Raw genomic sequence first — 19,252 nt, 5'->3', positions numbered from 1 at the left:
CTGAGGAAGAAGAGGGTTCGTCCTTTCTTGCGATGAGTGAAGTAGTAGTACCATAGCACCATGCCGGGAAGTGCCGTCAGAACTACAATACCCAGCAGGAAGTGCAGAGCGGCCAGGTGGAGGAGAGCAGGAAGAAGCAGAAGGGGTGGGATGAGGGACAGGTCGACTCGCCGTGCCCCTGACAACCAGGGCACCCTAAGACGATCACTTATCACAGTGAGTACGCGAGATACAGAGTCTGGTTTCTGGGGCTCCCTCTTCATCCACCTGAAAAACAAAACAAAAATGAAAACAACCTCAGGTCTCGTAAATAACCTTGGATCTTTAAAGTCCACCAAAAAAAACCTCTAACATACATATTAGATAGAACACACACACACAGATATACATGTACATATACACAAAAAAAAAGAATAAAGAAGAAAAAAAAAAGTGGGCAGCCATGGTCTAGAGGTTCGAGAACTGGGCTTGTGAGGGTTGCCGGTTTGATTCCCAGGACCGACATCCACAGCTGTGTGCCCTTGGGCAAGGTACTTAAACCCAATGCCCCCCAAGGCACAAGGAATGCTGCCCACTGCTCACTACCAGTGTGTTGGATGGGTCAAATAATGAGGACCTGTTCGCTGTTCACAGTGTGTGTGATCACAGACATTTACAAGCTATTACACTCCCCCTTCACAGGCCTCACAGGCTGTAGCCCCACCCCTCACCTGTCACAGGCTTCATCCAGGTCCTCACAGTCACAGCAACATGCTGCCATGTGGCTCCGCCCCCCGTGTCTGTCCACATACTCACAGCAGCACAGAGGGTCGTCCGGCTCCAGCGCCCTTTTGGCCTTCTTCCTCATGACGGACAGCTGCTCAGCCAATCAACGAACACGCCAGCTCAGGAGCTCCTCACGCACCTGTAAGCAGCCATTGGCCGATGAGTGAAGGGGACCTTGATTGAGGCTCCCATTGGTCTCTGTGATGAATGAACTGCTCTCTGGTTAATTTCGCTGCCCGCCTGTGTTGCTGTGTCATTAGACTCCACTCGCGTAAGAAGAAAATTGAACGTGATCTGAACGTCATTGACGGATAAGATCCCAAAGCTTAAAATAGCTTCTTAATTTGCTCGTCTGTTTAATTACCCAAATTTCAATCCAGACCCCCTCTCCTCTCCTCTCCTCTCTTCTCCTGCCCTCCAAAAACAAACACAGCGGATGCCTTCAGCTCTGTTTGCAACAGGCTCCAGTTTCAGATGGTGTTTATTACTGTCCACTGGATATACTAAACAGGGCCACGGGGACAACAAACAGCACAAGGTTATATGAGGCAACGGGCCATGGAGGATTAGCTTATGTTTTGGTAAATACTGAGGCATCATCAGCCGGGACCGAGCAAAGCATTTTCAGTGAATTATCTTTGTGATGAGGTAAAAAATACACAACGATATAAACCGACGCTCTGAGAAACAATGTGATGTTGTTCTTTACATCGACCTAACGCTTGTCTTCTGGACACTCATGAGTGGTAAACAACATGCCCCGTTTCACAGTAATTTTCTCTCGCGCGTTGAGTGAGGGTGTCCATTTGGCCAGTGACATCTGGGCCTGGTTAGAGGTGAAAACAAGCTAGTCTCAGCCAGTCCAGATGAAAAAGAAGAGGGTCAACTGCATGGGTGGGACAATGGCCCAAAACTGCAGCAATTAACTGTCAATGGAGAATTGCTATTGGCCAACCATCCATTCTAGTAGGACCTCCCTAGAATGTCCTCTAGCTAAGAGGAGAGGGCCAGTGGGTCCCGGGAGACCTGATAAGTAGGACAATTTCCTTTGCACAGACTGAATCACCTTTGCTGCATGCGCTATCTTGGGAAACAGAACAGAAGAGAGAGAGCAAGGCGCGTGGGTATCGCTGATGCTGTGTTGACTGGCGCCGAAACCGAATTTAGTGTAAGAGAAATCAGACGGAGGGTGGGGCTCCAGCGAGATGGGACAGGTTAACATAACGTCTACGTATTCAATGATTAAGTCTCGTTATTAGCATATTAGCCTCCTCTTCATAAAAACAATTCATTCTGTTAACAGCCATTTCGATTAAGGCTTAATTTCTAATTAAGTTCATCATTTTTTCGTACATTTAATCTGCAAGTTAGCAGTTTATTGATTACCGATGATAACAAAATTTCGTTTCCATTCGTTACCGGAACATTAGGAAATATTTCTGTTCTTGTTTTTACAGATGTACACTTTAAAAACTCGAAGCAGTTTGAATAATCACTACTAACTCTGATTAATTAAATACTCTTAGCAACTAATTTACCACATTTTGACTTTCGACCAGACTTTTAAATCTGCACAAGAAATGCACTTGCCAAACGGGGATCCCCTGTCACAGTATATCAAACCGTCGTATTGTTCCTATGGTTACAACTCTTGGCACCGCAACTGAGGAAGTAACTTGATACGAGCTCTCCGGCATTTCAAATTTATGCCCAACAATTGGCAGATAAGCCGCTGGAACGAACCAAATTCCAACAGTCGTTTTACGGCGTCTCATTCAATGTTTTGTTACTGTCTCAAAGTTCACTGCCTGGCGGATCGTCCCTGTGGACCTGAACAAGGCAGAAACGACGCCAGTAAAGGAAGTTGATAGTCTAATATGTTGTGATGCAGTATGTGAACATGTCTGTCGTGTCTCCACAACTAATTACTGTGATTCCATACGATGACCATGTCAGCTGCTGATATCGTTCGTTTTTTTTTAGAAATCGCATAACTCAAGTGCCGAAATATCAAAGCTTCCATAAAAAACAGCACATCCAATTATCTTCGCGTTCAACGTCTGACTGACAACCACCCCTTACAGCACCATAATGTGAAACATGCCACAAAACTGAGGTATAAGAACGTACCTGCGAGGCTGCCTTGATGAACGATTCATTTTTAAAAATCGTTTAACGATATACCCAACGGCTGAATTCTCCATTCAAACACAGAAGTCTCGGTTTCAGCGTGGTACATGTAAGCTGTGTGAACAGTCGCCGTGAAACATGATACTGTCTACTTCCCGTAGCCGACGTCTCGTCTTGGTAGTGCAGCTGTCGATCATGTTCGGGTAACGAAACGAGTGTCAAACAATACCGCCAAGTTTATCATTTTCAGTTTTCGGGGTGTCACGTAGATATTTCTGGTCGGCTGGTCAGGCGACACGCCTGCCTACTCTGTGTATTAAGCGAGGAAGCTGTCTTTTTCAGTGTCCTGACGTCAACGAAGACTAACCCTTTAATTTCCTCGGATGAACTTTTACTAACGCCTGTAGACTAATATATAGTATTACATGAAGTCATGCTAGTTTACGGAGAGAATGGGTTTGCGTCTTGTGTTCATGCACGCGTAAAATCCCCAGTTTCTTCAGGACGCGGGTTTTTGTCTGTCATATCTGGAATCCACTCGTCACGTCACGACTAAACACACCTCACCCACTTCTGAGGGTGACCCCTCACTCCTGTATTCTCTTCACACCAAGTTTTATCCGTCCTAACCATTAAAAGCCACCGTGGCATCCGCCAAAAAAACCCCACAGAGAACACCCAACGTAAGTAAAATCACTTTATTAGGTACAATTATCATAACAAGTGTTGCATAAAATCACACACAGTACTGAACAGGTGTGTCCCAAAGCGAGTCACACACTTAGTAACCCAGTGTGCAAAGATTCAAAGCTTACAGTTACTTCTTTAAAACCACAGTCTAACAGAAACAAGCAAAAAGTACAGTACAAAAAAATGGACAGAGTTCACAGTGTAAATTTGGTTGGGAGTGGCTAATCTGAATTTTGGTGCACAGCGGCTCTATCGATGCCTACACCCATCCCAGGGAAAAGAAGAGGCATGTTAAAGACTGTTCTCATTCAGCTCCATAAGGCATGACAGAGAGCACCGCAGCGTCTGGGGTGATCCAATCTGTCGTGAAGAGAGGAACTTTGGTTCACAAGTGCTGGATCAGTGACTGGACACGTTTGGAAGTTTTTGCATAATTATGAGAGTTCAACTCAAAGTGAGTAAAATCTAGCAGGCAGCCTCACTGCTTCCCCCTTGGCTTCGAGTTTTACATCTGTCATAGCCAGAGTTTCCAAACTGCACAAAAAAGTCCGCAACACAAACTTCATCCACACCTCCAAAAACGACAGGCAGTGCTCCATGGGTGTTCCGTTGACTGTAGAATTCTAGGGCAGGAGGCGCGGCCCACGCCCGTGAAGTCTGGCCACGCCCACTTCAAGGCCACTTATTAAAGGCATCAAGGTCATGAATGAAAAAATATAAAGGTCTGTTCACATTTGTTCAGCGGGTTCCTGAGAACGTTAAGATATCCAGGGCAAATATCCTGACTTTAACAAACGCATTTTTCAGTCTTTCAAAACCTCTCTCTGCGTTTTTACGGAGGATCCGCATCGTAATTCAAGCCAAGTCGAGATCGCTGTGGAGAAGCATTTCTGAACTAGCACGGCTGAGCCAAAATCACACGTTAACAATTCCAGAGTGAAATACAATGCACGGAACTGTACAAGTCACTTTATCCCACTCGTATGTGATTAAATTACATTCAGCTAGAAACTTCTCTTAGAGGAAAAATAAAACTATTCCAAAAAAAAAAAAAAAATCATAAAATCGAGAGACATACATTTGGTATTTGCGATGAGACTAAAAAATAAAAAAGCATGTTCATTTTTACATATTTAAACAGTCATATTACAGAATAAACTGCTTTGTCAGTAGTCATCCCTGCAAAACTCAAGTTTATAAATGTGCAGTTGTTATAGGTTTAGGAGCATAAAGTTATTTACAAACCAGTTGCAGTTTTACCATCAGGGAAACAATCACACTAAGAATTCAATCACTCTCTCAGCGCATAATTGTCACTGTACTATCTCTAAAACATGTAATGCTACTTCCTGCCATAGCCTACTGATCCCGTTGTCCAGGTGACAGAGAGTGAATTCAGTGAAGGCCAAACAAACAAACAAAAAAAACAACCCATAACAATGAATATTCAATAATTCAGTACAAAGTTTACCTCTAACTGGAGGGACAATGATCTGATTTGAAAACGGAAGTGACGTGAAAACAGAACTCTATTATATGTGAACTATCCCCTTTCTTGGGCAATGGGCCTGCATTGCTCTCCTTCTCTCTCTCTCTCTCTCTCTATCACTGCTAAACAGAGCTACAGAAACAAGCTTATTTTAAAAACATTCAGCCACCTGATGCCACAACAGAAAGGCCTAAGGAGACCAATGTCCTCGGCAACAAAATGCTTCTCAGCCACCGCGTCCATGGGAACGCTCTTGGTTACACCTGTGAGTTCTGTGGGGAGAACCCCCACCCCCTTGTTCCGAGGTCGCCCTGGTGACGAGGAAGTCACACTCAAGCTGAAGTTCTGTTGTGGTCTTGGAAGTTCTGCTGCAGCACCACCAGAGAAGCACGCAACTGGGAAAAGGCAAGGGAAGGGTTGTCGTAATCACACAACACAACTGTGATCTCAGACTGTTATCTCAGTGCAAGAGGACATTCGATCTGACAGCGCTCTCTTCTTTCATGCAAATGTGTCACACGCTAAAGCAGTAATACCGTCTAACTGGTTTATCCTTATTCATCTAATACCCACAACAGGTTTAATATCAGTATAATGACCTCTTCATATATATGCTTTACATTAACACGGTGATCACCAACACAATGTCCCTTCATACAGGGACCCTTCATAATGATTTATATAATATGTTCAAGTTTCATACAACAGGACGGAGATTTTCCACTGTCAAGAGCCATATTTAAAAATATATTCTTATTAATCTGAAGAGAACAGAGCATACATTAAACAGATTAATCCAGTATGGGTGCTGCTATTGTAAAAACACACACACACACACACGCACGCACGCACATGTATAACACACTAAGAATTAACATATTAATGACCACATTTTATTTTTCCAATAACTGTAGCATAGGAGACATGACTGACCTGTTCAAGCAGGTTTATGGAGTCTTGCAGTACCGTCCTGAGTAAATGCGCCTCCTCTTTGCTCCTGTGGGTGGCGCTGTGCCGGGAGCCAAGCTCAGAGGCCAGGCTGTGGGACAAGAGAAGAATGATTAGCCCCAGTGAGGTCCAGACAACACTTTTTCCACAATCGCAGGTAACACAAGCTAAGCTAAGCTAAGCTAAGCTAAGCTAAGAGCCCAGGTAGATTTATTTACATTCATTCTCAACTTATACACACACATATGAGTTTCACTCATTCATTATGTGACGTTTAGACACAGATGCTCTGGGTAATTTCTGGGTAATATGGGAAACATGACATTTGTGTAAAAGGCAGAGAATGTAGAGCGTGTGCTACAGGCTAAAATTCAGTCATAAATCTGCAAGTGAGAAATACCGCTCCACAAAACAATTCTACCATTTTAAACTCCGCAAAAAAAAAAAAAATCGACGCAGGAACCGTCGGCACGGAAACAGAAGGTCACCTGGCCTCCGCCCTTTCTCTCATACGGTGTTTGGTGCTCAGGTACATCCTCTGTGCCACATCCTCCATCGCCCACAGTTTGAAGAACAGCCCCAGGTTCAGCACCGTCAGGATCAACAGACTGAAAGAGAGAGAGAGAGAGAGAGAGAGGATTCAGTTACATATGTTTGTATTTACTCAGCAGTTCATGAGTGTTTGTATATCTGTGTGCATGTTTATGTAAGAGAAATTGAATGAATGAATGAATGGATGAATGAATAGGATGACAGTCACACATACACAATGCACCACACAAAACCATAAAGTCTTATATTACAGTACACCAACAGAACAAACTCTCAGCCCACCCAACCTACCCACCCCAAAACACACACACCCCCCAAAACACACACACACAAACACACACTGTCTTTCCTGTTTAACGTGGGTATATTGATTTTGCTGTAAACTCACATGACGCTCATTCCAGCCACAATAGAGGTAATATTCAACCGGTGTGTGTTCTTCATATTCATGGCACCTGAAACACAAGCCCAGAATAAACAGTGCACACATGAGCAGGCATCACAAACACACGAGTCTGAGTCTAAGCACAATCACGCCTCTGACCGGGCTCATATGTATGAAACTTGTCAAAAATGTGTGTTGACCTAGAATCAGTTTTTGCCTTTCATTATCTTAATCAATACAGTTACATGAACAGATTGGAGCTAGATCCGCTCTTTTACTGGTATTTGATATGCATGGGTCCTGGTCTGGGTGGAGACCAGTTCAGACAATGCAAGGGATGCATCTGTGAAGAGTTGGAACTGCGCCACGGTGTGTATGAGATTGTGTATGTGTGTGTGTGTGTGTGTTATATGTGAGAGTGTGCTGAGTGTGACATGTGTGTGAGTGTGCAGTGTGTGACGTGTGTGAGTGTGTGTGTGGTACATGAGAGTGTGCTGTTTGTGTATGTGTATGTGTGTGTGAGTGTGTGTGTGGTACGTGAGAGTGTGCTGAGTGTGACATGTGTGTGAGTGTGCAGTGTGTGAGTGTGTGTGTGTGTGTGGTACATGAGAGTGTGCTGTGTGTGTATGTGTATGTGTGTGTGAGGTACGTGAGAGTGTGCTGTGTGTGTGTGTGTGTGGTGAATGAGAGTGTGCTGTGTGTGTGTGTGTGTGTGTGTGTGTGGTGCGTGTGAGTGTGCTGTGTGTGTGTGTGTGTGTGTGTGTGCGAGTGAGTGTGCTGTGTGTGTGTGGTGCATGAGAGTGTGCTCTGTGTGTGTGTGTGTGTGTGTGTGTGTGAGTGAGTGTGCTGTGTGTGTGTGGTGCATGAGAGTGTGCTGTGTGTGTTTGTGTGTGTGTGGTGCGTGTGAGTGTGCTGTGTGTGTGCGAGTATGTGTGTTTGTGAGAGTGTGCTGTGTGTGTGAGTGTGTGTGTGGTACGTGTGAGTGTGCTGTGTGTGACGTGTGTGAGTGCCTCCGAGTGTGTGTTTTTCCATACCCATGCTGCCATCTCTGTGCTGTTCTAAGTCTGTCCCGTACTGCTTGCCAGGTTTCATATGGTCCTGCAGGCTACGACTGTAGGTCCTCCGCCTTCTGCGCAAGCCGCCAATCTTCCCTGTGTCTCCACCCCCCTGGGTAAACTCCGCCTCCTCCTCGAGAAGCTCTGACTCTGTTAGTGTTAGTGTGATATTGGAAATGTGAGCTGGATCCAAACAATAGTGCACACTTTCAAAATCTAGACACATATACATGTATAAACACACACATACACAAATACACAAACACGCAGTCACACACTGCCTCTTGGCATCATAGTGACTGGTATTTGATTGGTGCAAATAACCTTTCGAGAAACTAGGCCTGCCTGCGGTGCAGTCCGACCAGTGGGTGACCAACACTGACCTCATGCATACACTGCACTAATGGCCTTTTAGAGGCGCTTTGATCTGGTCAATTCACTTCATTATTACCATCCCCCACCCCCGGCTGGGCAGAGAAAGCTATTACAACACACACTCTCCGAGGCAGGGGTGGTGATGGTGGTGGTGAGGAGGTGTGTGTGTGTGTGTGTGTGTGTGAGGGGGGGGGTGGGGGTACACTATATGAAATGCTGACCAGAGTCTGCAGCTGCGTTCAGTTCTAATTGACCTCCAGTCAGTGGCAGGAGCGCAGACCAGCGTACGGTGTAAGCTTGCTTGACTTTTAGACGCTTCTCTAATCTAATTGGCTGCAGGGAGTGATGATGCGTGCTGGCCATCACGGAGCTGTGGCTCTGCACATGAGCACAATCGCACAGACAGGGTTTTTTTTGTTTGTTTTTTCTTTTTTTTCTTTGCACAGAGTCATTACAGGCATTGATTACAGTGGGCGAGAGAAAAGAAAGGGGAATAAAATGGACTGATCTAGAAGGAAAAGAGGGAGGAGAAAAGAGAGAGAGAGAGGGGTGGGGAGAGATGGAGGGACGTGGAACAAACTGAATTATGAGACCACGCTGAAGAGGAAGAGGAGGAAGAGACGTCTGTCTTTTTCTGTGAGCAGGCGGACGCGTACAGATACAGAGAACGGATACAGGATACAGAGTGAGATTTAATACCAGAACACACCCTAACAGAGAAAAGTCAACAGAATAACATACACGTGTGTGTGGGTGTGTGTGTGTGTGTGTGAGAGAGAGAGAGAGAGAGAGAGAGAGAGAAAGAGAGAGAGAGAGAGAGAGAGAGAGAGAGAGAGATGCAGTCACTCACCCAGATGTCTGAAGTATTCCTCTATACCACTCCAGGAGTTCTTCGTAATGAAAGACTTAACGAGACCCCAGGGCTGTTTCTTGTACTTCACATCAGAGTAGACCCTGAACACAGACAGTCAACCGTGTCAGTGAATCCTCACGGACCTGATCAGACTGAGTCTCCGCCACTCTCTCCCTCAGCCTTCGGCTTCACTTTATGATTCAGAACCGCACACCAGGGTTTCTCTGATCTGGTCCTGGAGGTCCAGAAACCCTAATGGTTTTTCATGTTGACCGGTTTACTGTGGTCTCTGTGGCCTGAGTGTCCTGAGTCAAAACGGTGACTGTTCCAGGTATGGATACCTGTGTCCCAGGTGCAAATCAGACCACCAAGACCACGTCTGAGGAAGCCCAGACGCAAACATTCGCATTCACAACTTAAAAACCCTTATTCAGAACCACGAAAGACACGAGGCAAGCTCGCAGCTCTCGCAGTCACGTGTGTAAAGTCCGTTACTTCAGATTAGCTCACGCTACGTTAGCCGTGACAGAGTTTCTGCATTGAGAGGAGGAGGCGGCGGCTTACCTGAGCCTACACTTGTGTTTGGAGTTGCGTATGATGCAGTAGCGATTGTGTGTGTAGAAGTAGTCGTGATAGGGCACGTCGTGTGTGTACACTTCAGAATCCACCAGGTAGTACTGCCCCTCTCTGGATTCCTTATAGAGAGTCTGTCAACGAAGGACGAGTGATTAAAACGCACCAGGTAAACACAAAGACAACACGACGCACACGAACAATAAAGAAACAGCTCAGAGATTATAACATGCTTTTTCTCTTTCAGTGACAGAGAACTACGCGGTCTAAAATAAAAGCGGTTACCATCCTGGATTACATCCTGGACTTGGGCCGTGAATGTTTCTACAGGCGTACAAACGTGCATTGACTGTGAGCTGACCTGGTACTCTGTGGCAGTGGAGAATTTACCCACTAACGGGTTTGTGATTGTGACAGTGTAGTTCAGGGTCCTCTTCATGGAAGCAGTGGCATCTCTCTGCCAGGGAGTGGAGGTGACACCTGGACACACACACACACACACACACACACACACACACACACACAAACCCCATGAATATGGGACAAAGCATGCACATAGTGAAGGTAATATAAATTAAACACAGGACTGCACATACGTGATGATGTCATAATTAGTCATTTTGGTTTATGCGATACAGTGTAGCGGGGCCGTTTTTTTTTTTTATTATTATTAATTTGCGTATGAAGTATGAGATAAACCGGTGCTGAGGCCTGGGGGATGGTGCAGGCTGCTGGAGAGAGAAAGAGGAGGTTAGCCCCACCTCCTCTGGGGCAGCGGAGCTGACACAGGGGGGGAGACGGGAGGAGAAGCGCAGGGAGGTGTACCTGTGATCTTCCTGACGTCCATGAAGCGGCGAGAGAAATGCGAGTCGGTGAACAGGAGCTCGAACATTTTTTTGGCGCTGAAGTGGAACACTCTGTTTACGTAGAGTCTTCCCTGTGACACCTGACTCACACACTCCCTCTCCTCCACCACTGAGACAGAGCGAGAGAAAGAGAGAGAGCGAGAGAGAGAGAGCGAGAGAGAGAGAGAGAGAGAGAGAGAGAGAGAGAGAAAAGAGACAGGACAGAGAGTCAGTCGAAGTGAGATTAAACAGATTGGAATGTCATAACATACCCTAACGGAGAAAAGTAGGCACAATAACAAATACACACACACACACACACAGTTACAGGTTTCTTTCCATGCCAGCTTGTCTCACCTTCCTCCACGCTGTCGGACGGGCTGTTGTCGGAGAGGCGGTCTTCGTTGGCGTTCAGGTCCAGAGAGAGAGAGGAGTATTTGGAGGCTCTCTCAGAGCTGAAGCGGTTGAGAGACAGGTCAGGGGTGCGCTGGCGAGACGGCGTGCTTCTCGAGTCGTCCTGTCGGACACACAGTACAACACCTCAAGACTTTAGACAAACACTCTCACACACTTTAGACAGACACACACACACACACACACACACACACTCACATAAACCAACATTAACACACATGCACGCACACAGAAAACTTTTCTTCTTCTTCTTCTTCTTCTAAAACCACCTTACACCTAGTTACTGTGCTTTTATTACGCATACTGAAACAGAAAATACACAACAAAAGTGGGATGTCTCTCTAAATCAAATATCTTCACATACGATAATAATTTATCTACTTTTGTTCTCATGTCGCTCTCCAAACTCAGCCTGTTTGATGAGTACGTAACAAACACTCACAAAAGATAGTGTATTTGACTTTGAACCTGATTTATGTTACAAATTTAATAGTGCAGTCAATTCAAACGAGTCCATTGAAGTTTGATAAGCGTCAAAAGGCAATGGCCCCTCCCAAGCAATCATAGCAGCTGTGTGCCCTGGGAACAGCCTATGGACTATAGACTGCCTGGCACTGTTCCCATGTTTGGAGAGGATCAAGGTGCATTCCTTGGGCTGGATGTTATTTGTTGAAAACAGTAAATAAAAGCATGGAATCCCGATACAAAAGACAAACAAAAGGAGGAGGTGGACAGAGAGGGAAGAGAAAAGGTACCTTTGCTCCGTTTTTTGTTGTTGTTGTTGTTGTTTTAGGTGGACTCTAGCTTGCTGAGAGAAAATGTAACTGTTAAGAAGGGAACTGATTTGGGATTCTCTCCTTTTCGTGTCTCCGGGGGGATTTCGTTTACTTTTCGCTCTGTGGGGTTTATGCTTTATAAATACACACGTCCTGGGCATAAACGCACTAATCACTCTCAGCTGATTTTAAATCATTCTTTTGGAACACTGGCTGATTCTCAGTCATTCTAGAATCTGTTTACTTGTGTTTGGTTAAGGACGAGAATTCTCCAGAAAAGTGAAAAATGTTACATATCCCACTAAGTGTGAAATTCAAGGATTTGTTAGTGCGTTTGTGTATGTGGTGTTTTGGTGTGTGTGCATGTGTTTGTGTGTGTGTGTGTGTGTGTGTGTGTATTTATTGTGTGTTCATACCCCGTTTGCTGAAAACGTGCTCTGTATCCCGAGCGATGACTGTGTGTCATCTCCCTGTGGAGTGGTGGCCTCGTACGATGTCTGCTCCCCCTGCGGGAGACGCAGGGACGTTGGTCGCTCCAGCTTCCCAGAATGCTCCTCTCCTCTCATGTTCAGGCTGTCACAATGAGAGAGGACCTGAAAAACCCCTCTAGTACACACTGTGATGTCCCCTCAGGTCTCTTTTCACGTGTGTGTGTGTGTGTGTGTGTGTGTGTGTGTGTGTGTGTGTGTGTGTGTGTGCATAGAATACAAATTAAGTGTGTGCTCCTTAATGTGCATTTCAGCCCAGTGTATGTGTGTGTGTGTGTGTGTGTGTACATGCATTGGTATCTTTCTGAGGACTGAGTCTTCTGGGTCCCCCAGTAAGATGGCATAAAAGTGTCTGATAAAAGTGCCTGCCGGGGACCAAAGGCTGGTCCCCACTAGAATAACATTTGTCGTTAGTGATAAAACAAAAAGTGTCAAAACATTTCTTTGGTCAAGGTTAGGGTTAGGCATAGGTTAGTATTCTTTAGTTACAGGATAATGGGAGTCAATGGGAAGTCCCACTAGGATAGGAAATACAAACACACGTGTGTGTGTGTGTGTGTGTGTGTGTGTGTGTGTGTGTGTGTGTGTGTTACCTAGGCTGCGTTGGCGTGACTGCGATTGTGTCTGGGGTGATCTGCAAGCTCTCCATCTCCTCGTGGCTCAAGCCCAGGTCGTTGCCATAGTGTTGTTTGACCATCTGCCACCACTCCTGCCCCGTGAGTTTCTGTCAGTAAACCAACAACAGGTTACAACTCCTTCTCCAACCACGGAGAAACGTAATCTGGATGGTCAGACAACGTGATCAAGAGAAAAATCACTAATTTTTCCCTCCACACATACCAAATTCCGTAAGTGAGTGTATGTACCTTACACCTAACACTATTCTCGGTCGAACTCTGTGCTAAAACAGCTCTAACCTGCTACGCACTTGTTCGTTATGATGTCACCAAAGATCATAACTCCACCTGCGCGGACAAGATATGGCCGCACACTTGTATTCTGTAAAAAGATTTTTTTTTTTTTAAATGGAAAGAAAAAAGGCAAACTTTTTCAGTGATAAGTTAGCAATCAACGCAAATACTTCACGTAATTATGTGTTGTATAAAGTATAAAGAAGTATAAAGTAAGAATAAAGTATCTCGGCGAAAAGAAAAGCGCCACAAGTGTTATTCGTCGACTAGGGTATATTTAACAAAATACAATGCACACACACACTCAAACACACAAATGCTCTTATTGGGGACAAGTGTCTGAAATCGTGAACTCTCTAACTACAAATCTAAGTTCTTGGGCACAACAAGAAATCGTCGATGAGTTGTTTTCAGCGTAAATTGTTTCGGTCGACCAAAATATATGAAGCCATATGGCACGCGCTCAAGGTTCTCGAACAAATTGCAAAATGACGTTAGACGGACAGTAAACCAACTGTTTGGGGTTTTTTTTACAACAGTTGACGTGACTATTAAGGACTGGCTTTACTTACTTGCTAATCCAGTACGTTTCAGTAGTCCGCACCTGAGTTGGAACTGTGAGCGACCGAGTTACCTATTTCTGTCAATAGAGGTATGACGGAAAAATCAGGAAGTTCGGTCGCTCACACTTCGACCGCTCCCCAACTTTAGCGACAGAATTAAAATGTACGCGACCAAGTTGCGTCAAGACTTGTTCAACGCTGTTGCGTATCGTTCCAAGGTTGTGCCATTCACTCCCTCTTCAGTGAGACCAGCAGCAACAGCAAACGTGTTTTTAAAGGTACACTGTATTTTTTATGTAAAGTAGAAAGCCACACCTTTAGAGGTCATTGAACTTTACCTTGCTGTCAAACAGTCCCGGCTGAATGAGCACTATTAAGGAGTTGTTTTCATCGGTGAATTCCCTCGGCTTGGGGTCTAATGGGTATTGTACGGCTCGAGCATTTCTGTGTCACTCACGAGACGTAAATGTTTTGCCTCGCTTCATTGAACGAGCCTTAAAAGGGGTTCTAAAGACTATAGCACCTCACTGACCGGTCAAACTGCGCTGCGCGGATTTGTGCTGTTTGCTCTCCGAAGCAGGGGTTACGGACACTGTAAACTTGGGGAAGTGTATAGACTTAAAGCGCATCTGTCCGTGTTTCGACACATGTTTAAGCTACATATTCAGATAGGTTCTTGTCTGAACAGGCCAGCGCAGGTCTTACAACCTCACCTGTTATTAGTTAACTGTGATGTATTGTAAACTACAGCTCATTTACAGTACATTTTCCTTAACGACAACGTAGTGTCCGAATGGTGCATCCATTAAACTTAAACATAGCCAAAACGTGTCCATGAACAAAACTGCCAAAAAAGCACTTAAAAAAAATCACACCCCAACAACCTTCTTTCGTTGCTCTCACAAGCAAATTTAGGAAAAATAACTCGACTCACGTTAGGAATAAAAGAGAGAAACACCGTGACGCACAGCATTAAGACATCGAGGGATAGCATGAAATTATCATCATGCTACATAGACCAGACCTGCTCGGCTATATGAAGAGCACCTATACAGTGAGACTGAATATGAAAAAAAAGAGAAAAAGAAAAAGTTTCGTTTACCTTCTCCAATAGAACGTTCTGCCAAAGACGAAAAATGATGAGGAAACTTTTCTCTCTGACAGAGAATGATGAGAAGAACAACTGAAGAGGGAACAAAACGACAAAAACTTAATTCTTATTTCGTGTTTACGAATACATAGTCTATGCTAAGAGCCAGAATAAAACCCACTTCCCGCTTAGAGTATAACACATTTCGCAATACTCGTTTGAGTGCATGTATAAGTGCAGTAGCTGCTGTTACAGTCAAAACGAGGCACCAGGCTTTAATAACACGCCATACCCTGCCCTAACAGGTTAGAGAACCTTACAGTGTGTAGAGGTAAATACTCTCTGATGCATGATGAGTGATGAGAAAACACATATTCTTTATCCGTATGTAGAGAACAGTGTAGGCGTCTCTGGAAATGACATATTTTCCTCTGAGAAGTGTAGCAATGACTTTTTTTTCTTTTTTTTTTTTTACCTTATCTGCGTCGGTGGAGATCTGAATAGCATTTGGAATTAGCCTCGCCGTCTTCTCCTTGGTCATTGACGCGATGTCCTGCATGGCCACCATGATCTGTGAGAATATTTCCAATTCATTTTCCGCCTGGAAGATTACGTCCCACAGGCCATGTCTCACTCCGTTTAGACTGAACCACTGCCCCAGCTGATTACTGCAGGGCAGCCAACCATACCCAGTCAGACAATCACCACTCACACTCTCACACACACACACACACACACACTCACTCACACACACACACACACACACAGTATTCACAGACAACTCTGTGAGGGCTCAGCTGACTCTGTAGTTAGTGGATCCTAGTCTCACATGATCCATTATTACCACTCTCTCACAGGGACACACATACACACGCACTGGGCTAGTCAGCATGACCACATATAAATGCACGTCTCTCCAGTATGTCACTTACCTTTGTGCCTCTGAATACGTTACTGTAGAAGCAAAGCCAGTTCTCTGAGATGTAAAGACGACCTTGGAGCAGAATATCTTTCTGGAGGGCGCAGGTGTAGTCTGGGAAAATAATAATTTACTTTACGTGCTATTTATATGTATGTGTATTAATAGTATCAAGAGACAGTACAGATATTGTACAGTAGAAGAAATTCAACATATTAAATACTTTAACAAACGCATCCAAAAAAAACAAAAACATGTTCTTTTAAATGATATTAAAGTGATAAAAGTTCGGTAAGAAGAGGTGTGACAGATGAGACTGTAGATACAGGAGCTCTCTTTCTCTCCCTCTCTCTCTCTTTCTCTCTCTTTCTCTCCCTCTCTCTCTTTCTCTCTCTTTCTCACTCTCTCTCTTTTACTCTTACCCGTGATGAGTTTTTCGCTCTCGGGCAGATCTCTGAACAGCTTCTTAAACTCGTCACATCTCTGTTTGTAGGTCGTGGGGGGCGACTGAGGGGTCACTGAACCCTGTCCTGTGATGTCCAATCCCTGATTGACAAACTGTTTAAATTATTTTTGCCGATGCGCTCAGAAAAAAAAAAGTAGATAATATGATTTTTTTATCCAGAGCATAATCACAACAAAAACTGTGTAATCAAGCCACCACCACAATGAGATGGATTTCCACAAAAAGAAAAAAAAGGCTATGGTTCACATTTTGTAAGTCACTCGGATTCCTGTTTTACATATGTGAACGTAAGGAAGGGAACTGAACGTGTCCCATTTGCACAGAGAGAACAGATGGTACTCTCTGCCTCTGAAGACTGAAATCAAAACTTTATCTCCTCTATCTTTATATGTCTTTGATCATCGTTTAATTAATCTACGACGCATTCTTTCCTAATTTTTACGGTAACAGGACACTATATTTGTAATTTACAAAATCACACTGAGGAAAATCGACACTAGATTAAAGTGCAATTGTCTATTTCTTCCAGTAGAGGGCGACGGACTGAAAAAAAAAAAGTTTTTTTGACACTATCAGTTTGAGATACAGTGTGCTGCACATGCACAGTCGCTTAGTGTAATTTGTTGTAGAGAACAGAGATAAAAAAAAAAAGAAGCTGAAGGTCATTCTGATAGACCGGCGAATTCACATTGGTGAATTCAGATTGGCGTCTGCAAACGCATGACCAACAGTCGCCTGTTGAAACGCAATCACAGGTCTGAGCTGTCTCAAGGGCAGCTACAGGTAATTATCTAGGTCAGCATGTAATGAAAAGGGAAGATGCATTGTTTCGATGTAACAAAACGAAATTAGGGTGACTTGGTTTATGCGGTCCTCTGGTGTGCTTACCTCTTGCTCTTCAGAGCTCCATCTGTCTCCTATTAGAGGGATCTCCTCCGAGACATGACTGGTTCCCGTGGTAGGTTTCGGTTGGAGGGTCATTTTTCCTGCCTCCTCGGTCACCTAGTGCAGAACGACACCTCTGTCATGGTCACTGTCAATTGTACCACAGCAAGAGCAATCAATCGACATTCATTCTTTTAAACATTTGAATTTCCGGATCAGACTGACAAGGTGAAACCAGACGAAAGTTATTAAAACCAATATTTCTTGTTTGGAGACTTAGTCAAGATTGCAGTGATCTGCCGCGTCTCAATAGTTTACAGCCCAAACTGTTATATTTTAGCGTATGACCGCTACTTGTAGAGGAACTTAAGAAAGAAAAAATGTTTTTCAACTGGTAACAGATTGAGCATTAGTTTGTATTTGCTGACATATTTCTGACGTTTAGACCGGGAGTGAATTATTTTTTGTGTGTTGTTTATTTAGAAGTCCTTGGATGCCTGACAACAAATATGTATGAATTAGCACAACAGGAGAAAGAAGAGAGAGAGAGAGAGAGGGAAGAATACAGGAGAACTGGTTCGTCCTGCCTTGTGACCGAAGAAACAATAGCCGGAGCAACAGATGTCAGGTTCACCTCCATTCCCGAGTGACGGGACGTAGAGGCGAAAGAAAACTCCCCAGACGCAGTTCAGACGTCGAAACAAATAAACTGAAGACGGTCGGCACAAGTCAGTTTGCGCATCGGGGGTCTCAGGTCCGTTATAAAGCTACTTCATTGCGTAGTTTATAATAATAATAATAATAATTATTATTATTATTATCATTATTATTATGGGGAAAAAAAGCTTCGAGAGTATAAACAGTTTTAAATTGAAGAGAAGATCAGCAATTGCTCCCCACATTTAGGGACAACTTGAATACTATTCTAAGTATAAAACTGTTGGTAACAGTAGAGCTTGTGAGCTTGCCTACGCTTAGAAAGACGGGACACGTTTCGATAATTTTCAGCCATACTATAGCGTTTCACGAAAAAAAAAAAAAAATTAACAACACATGTAGTCGAATCCTATTTTTTCGCCATGATTTCAGGCTGCTTGGATAGAAAGTTGGAATCACTGAACACACTGACAAACCCGAACAGAATAATTTGGCTATAATAAGCGCGAATTCAAATCTCAGAAAATGTTCACCAACTATAATCAAACCACCTGTTCACAATTTACAGCAGTAGATAATGTAGCGAAAACACGCTGCAGTGCTTCATACCTCGACAGACTTCGGCAAGAGATCGGTATCTTCTGAGTCAAAACCCGATAAGCTCCGTGAGAAGATGAACACGATGCTCGATGACTGCCGCAACATGGGCTTCACTATTAGTTTGAACGTCTCGTTATCTTTCAAGAGGTCTCTCAGAACGCAAGCTTTTTTTTTTCTCCTTTGGGAGACGTGTCGTCAGAGTTCTTGCTCTCCTGACAACAGGTGTGCGACTCCTAGCCAAACCAGCTCAATAAGGCGCATACCATTCGCTAAGAGCACAAGAATTTACATACCTTACCGATGACAATCGCGTAGCTGCCAGAAAACAGAGTGGATAAGTATCAGTAGAACCACCCATAGCCAATTATACAGAACCGTTCTTTTGAGGACTAAACTTTACAACGTTTCAGAAAGAAAGCGATACACCGAGGGGGAAAGGCGTGACCAGGTTTCTTGGAGTTTGTAAATTTTATTGTCGCTTGATGTTACGGTGGATGAAACTCAACTGTTTGGCATAGCCTCATCTCATTTATGACTTGGTTTCTGTGAACATACTTATGACCAAAATGTCCCGATCAGATGATTAGCTGCTCTGACAGGGGTAGGTGAGACATGAAGCTGAATACGGCATTGTTTTGGCAGCAACGCAACTATCTGAACCTGCTTGGCAAGGCAGCGATGATACGTGAATTTCACTACCTCACAGTGAGTAACGCGGCGATACCAGTTCGGCCAGTCGTTCCGCGGTCATCGCCAACTTCACGTTCACATGGAGTGCTGGTATTCTTACTACAGATACCGTAAGATGCTCCAGTGATGTTTA

At 44.2% G+C, this 19,252-nt stretch overlaps 2 protein-coding genes across 2 annotated transcripts in view; both read right to left on the bottom strand.

Moving 5' to 3' along the window:
• The window catches only part of zdhhc23b (zDHHC palmitoyltransferase 23b), an 8,422-nt gene extending 5,290 nt beyond the window's left edge, over nt 1-3,132 (bottom strand). Inside the window, exons 1-3 of the mRNA XM_030769606.1 lie at nt 2,896-3,132; nt 711-904; nt 1-267 (exon numbers count right to left, since the gene is read on the bottom strand). The exon at nt 1-267 is cut by the window's left edge and continues 432 nt beyond it. Of these exons, the coding sequence (XP_030625466.1) occupies nt 1-267; nt 711-847 (404 nt within the window). The 5' untranslated portion in view covers nt 848-904; nt 2,896-3,132. The remainder of the gene's footprint in view (nt 268-710; nt 905-2,895) is intronic.
• A 1,690-nt stretch (nt 3,133-4,822) lies between these two features.
• gramd1c (GRAM domain containing 1c) lies at nt 4,823-18,534 on the bottom strand. Its single transcript, XM_030767135.1, has 18 exons — nt 18,439-18,534; nt 17,176-17,289; nt 16,244-16,379; nt 15,835-15,935; nt 15,378-15,473; nt 14,915-14,995; nt 12,932-13,062; nt 12,267-12,423; nt 11,018-11,177; nt 10,641-10,790; nt 10,177-10,295; nt 9,807-9,949; nt 9,240-9,343; nt 7,994-8,164; nt 6,963-7,029; nt 6,511-6,630; nt 6,008-6,113; nt 4,823-5,469 (listed from the first exon to the last, which is right to left on the bottom strand). The coding sequence occupies exons 1-18, from the start codon at nt 18,532-18,534 to the stop codon at nt 5,407-5,409; spliced, it is 2,115 nt and encodes a 704-aa protein (XP_030622995.1). The 3' UTR covers nt 4,823-5,406.
• Nucleotides 18,535-19,252: the final 718 nt, after the last annotated feature.

Source organism: Chanos chanos, chromosome 3, assembly GCF_902362185.1.
Source record: "Chanos chanos chromosome 3, fChaCha1.1, whole genome shotgun sequence".
NCBI lineage: Eukaryota > Metazoa > Chordata > Actinopteri > Gonorynchiformes > Chanidae > Chanos > Chanos chanos.
Note: the sequence above shows the minus strand (reverse complement) of the source record. Positions and strands in the feature narration are given on the sequence as shown.

Excerpts from the sequence above, each read along its gene's own strand:
- gramd1c (XM_030767135.1), bottom strand. The coding sequence starts at position 18,534 with ATGTTGCGGCAGTCATCGAGCATCGTGTTCATCTTCTCACGGAGCTTA. Across the intron at positions 14,996-15,377 it reads TCTCCACCGACGCAGATAAG|TTGTTCTTCTCATCATTCTC; the intron begins GTAAAAAAAAAA and ends TTCCCTCTTCAG. Across the intron at positions 11,178-12,266 it reads GCACGTTTTCAGCAAACGGG|GACGACTCGAGAAGCACGCC; the intron begins GTATGAACACAC and ends TGTGTCCGACAG.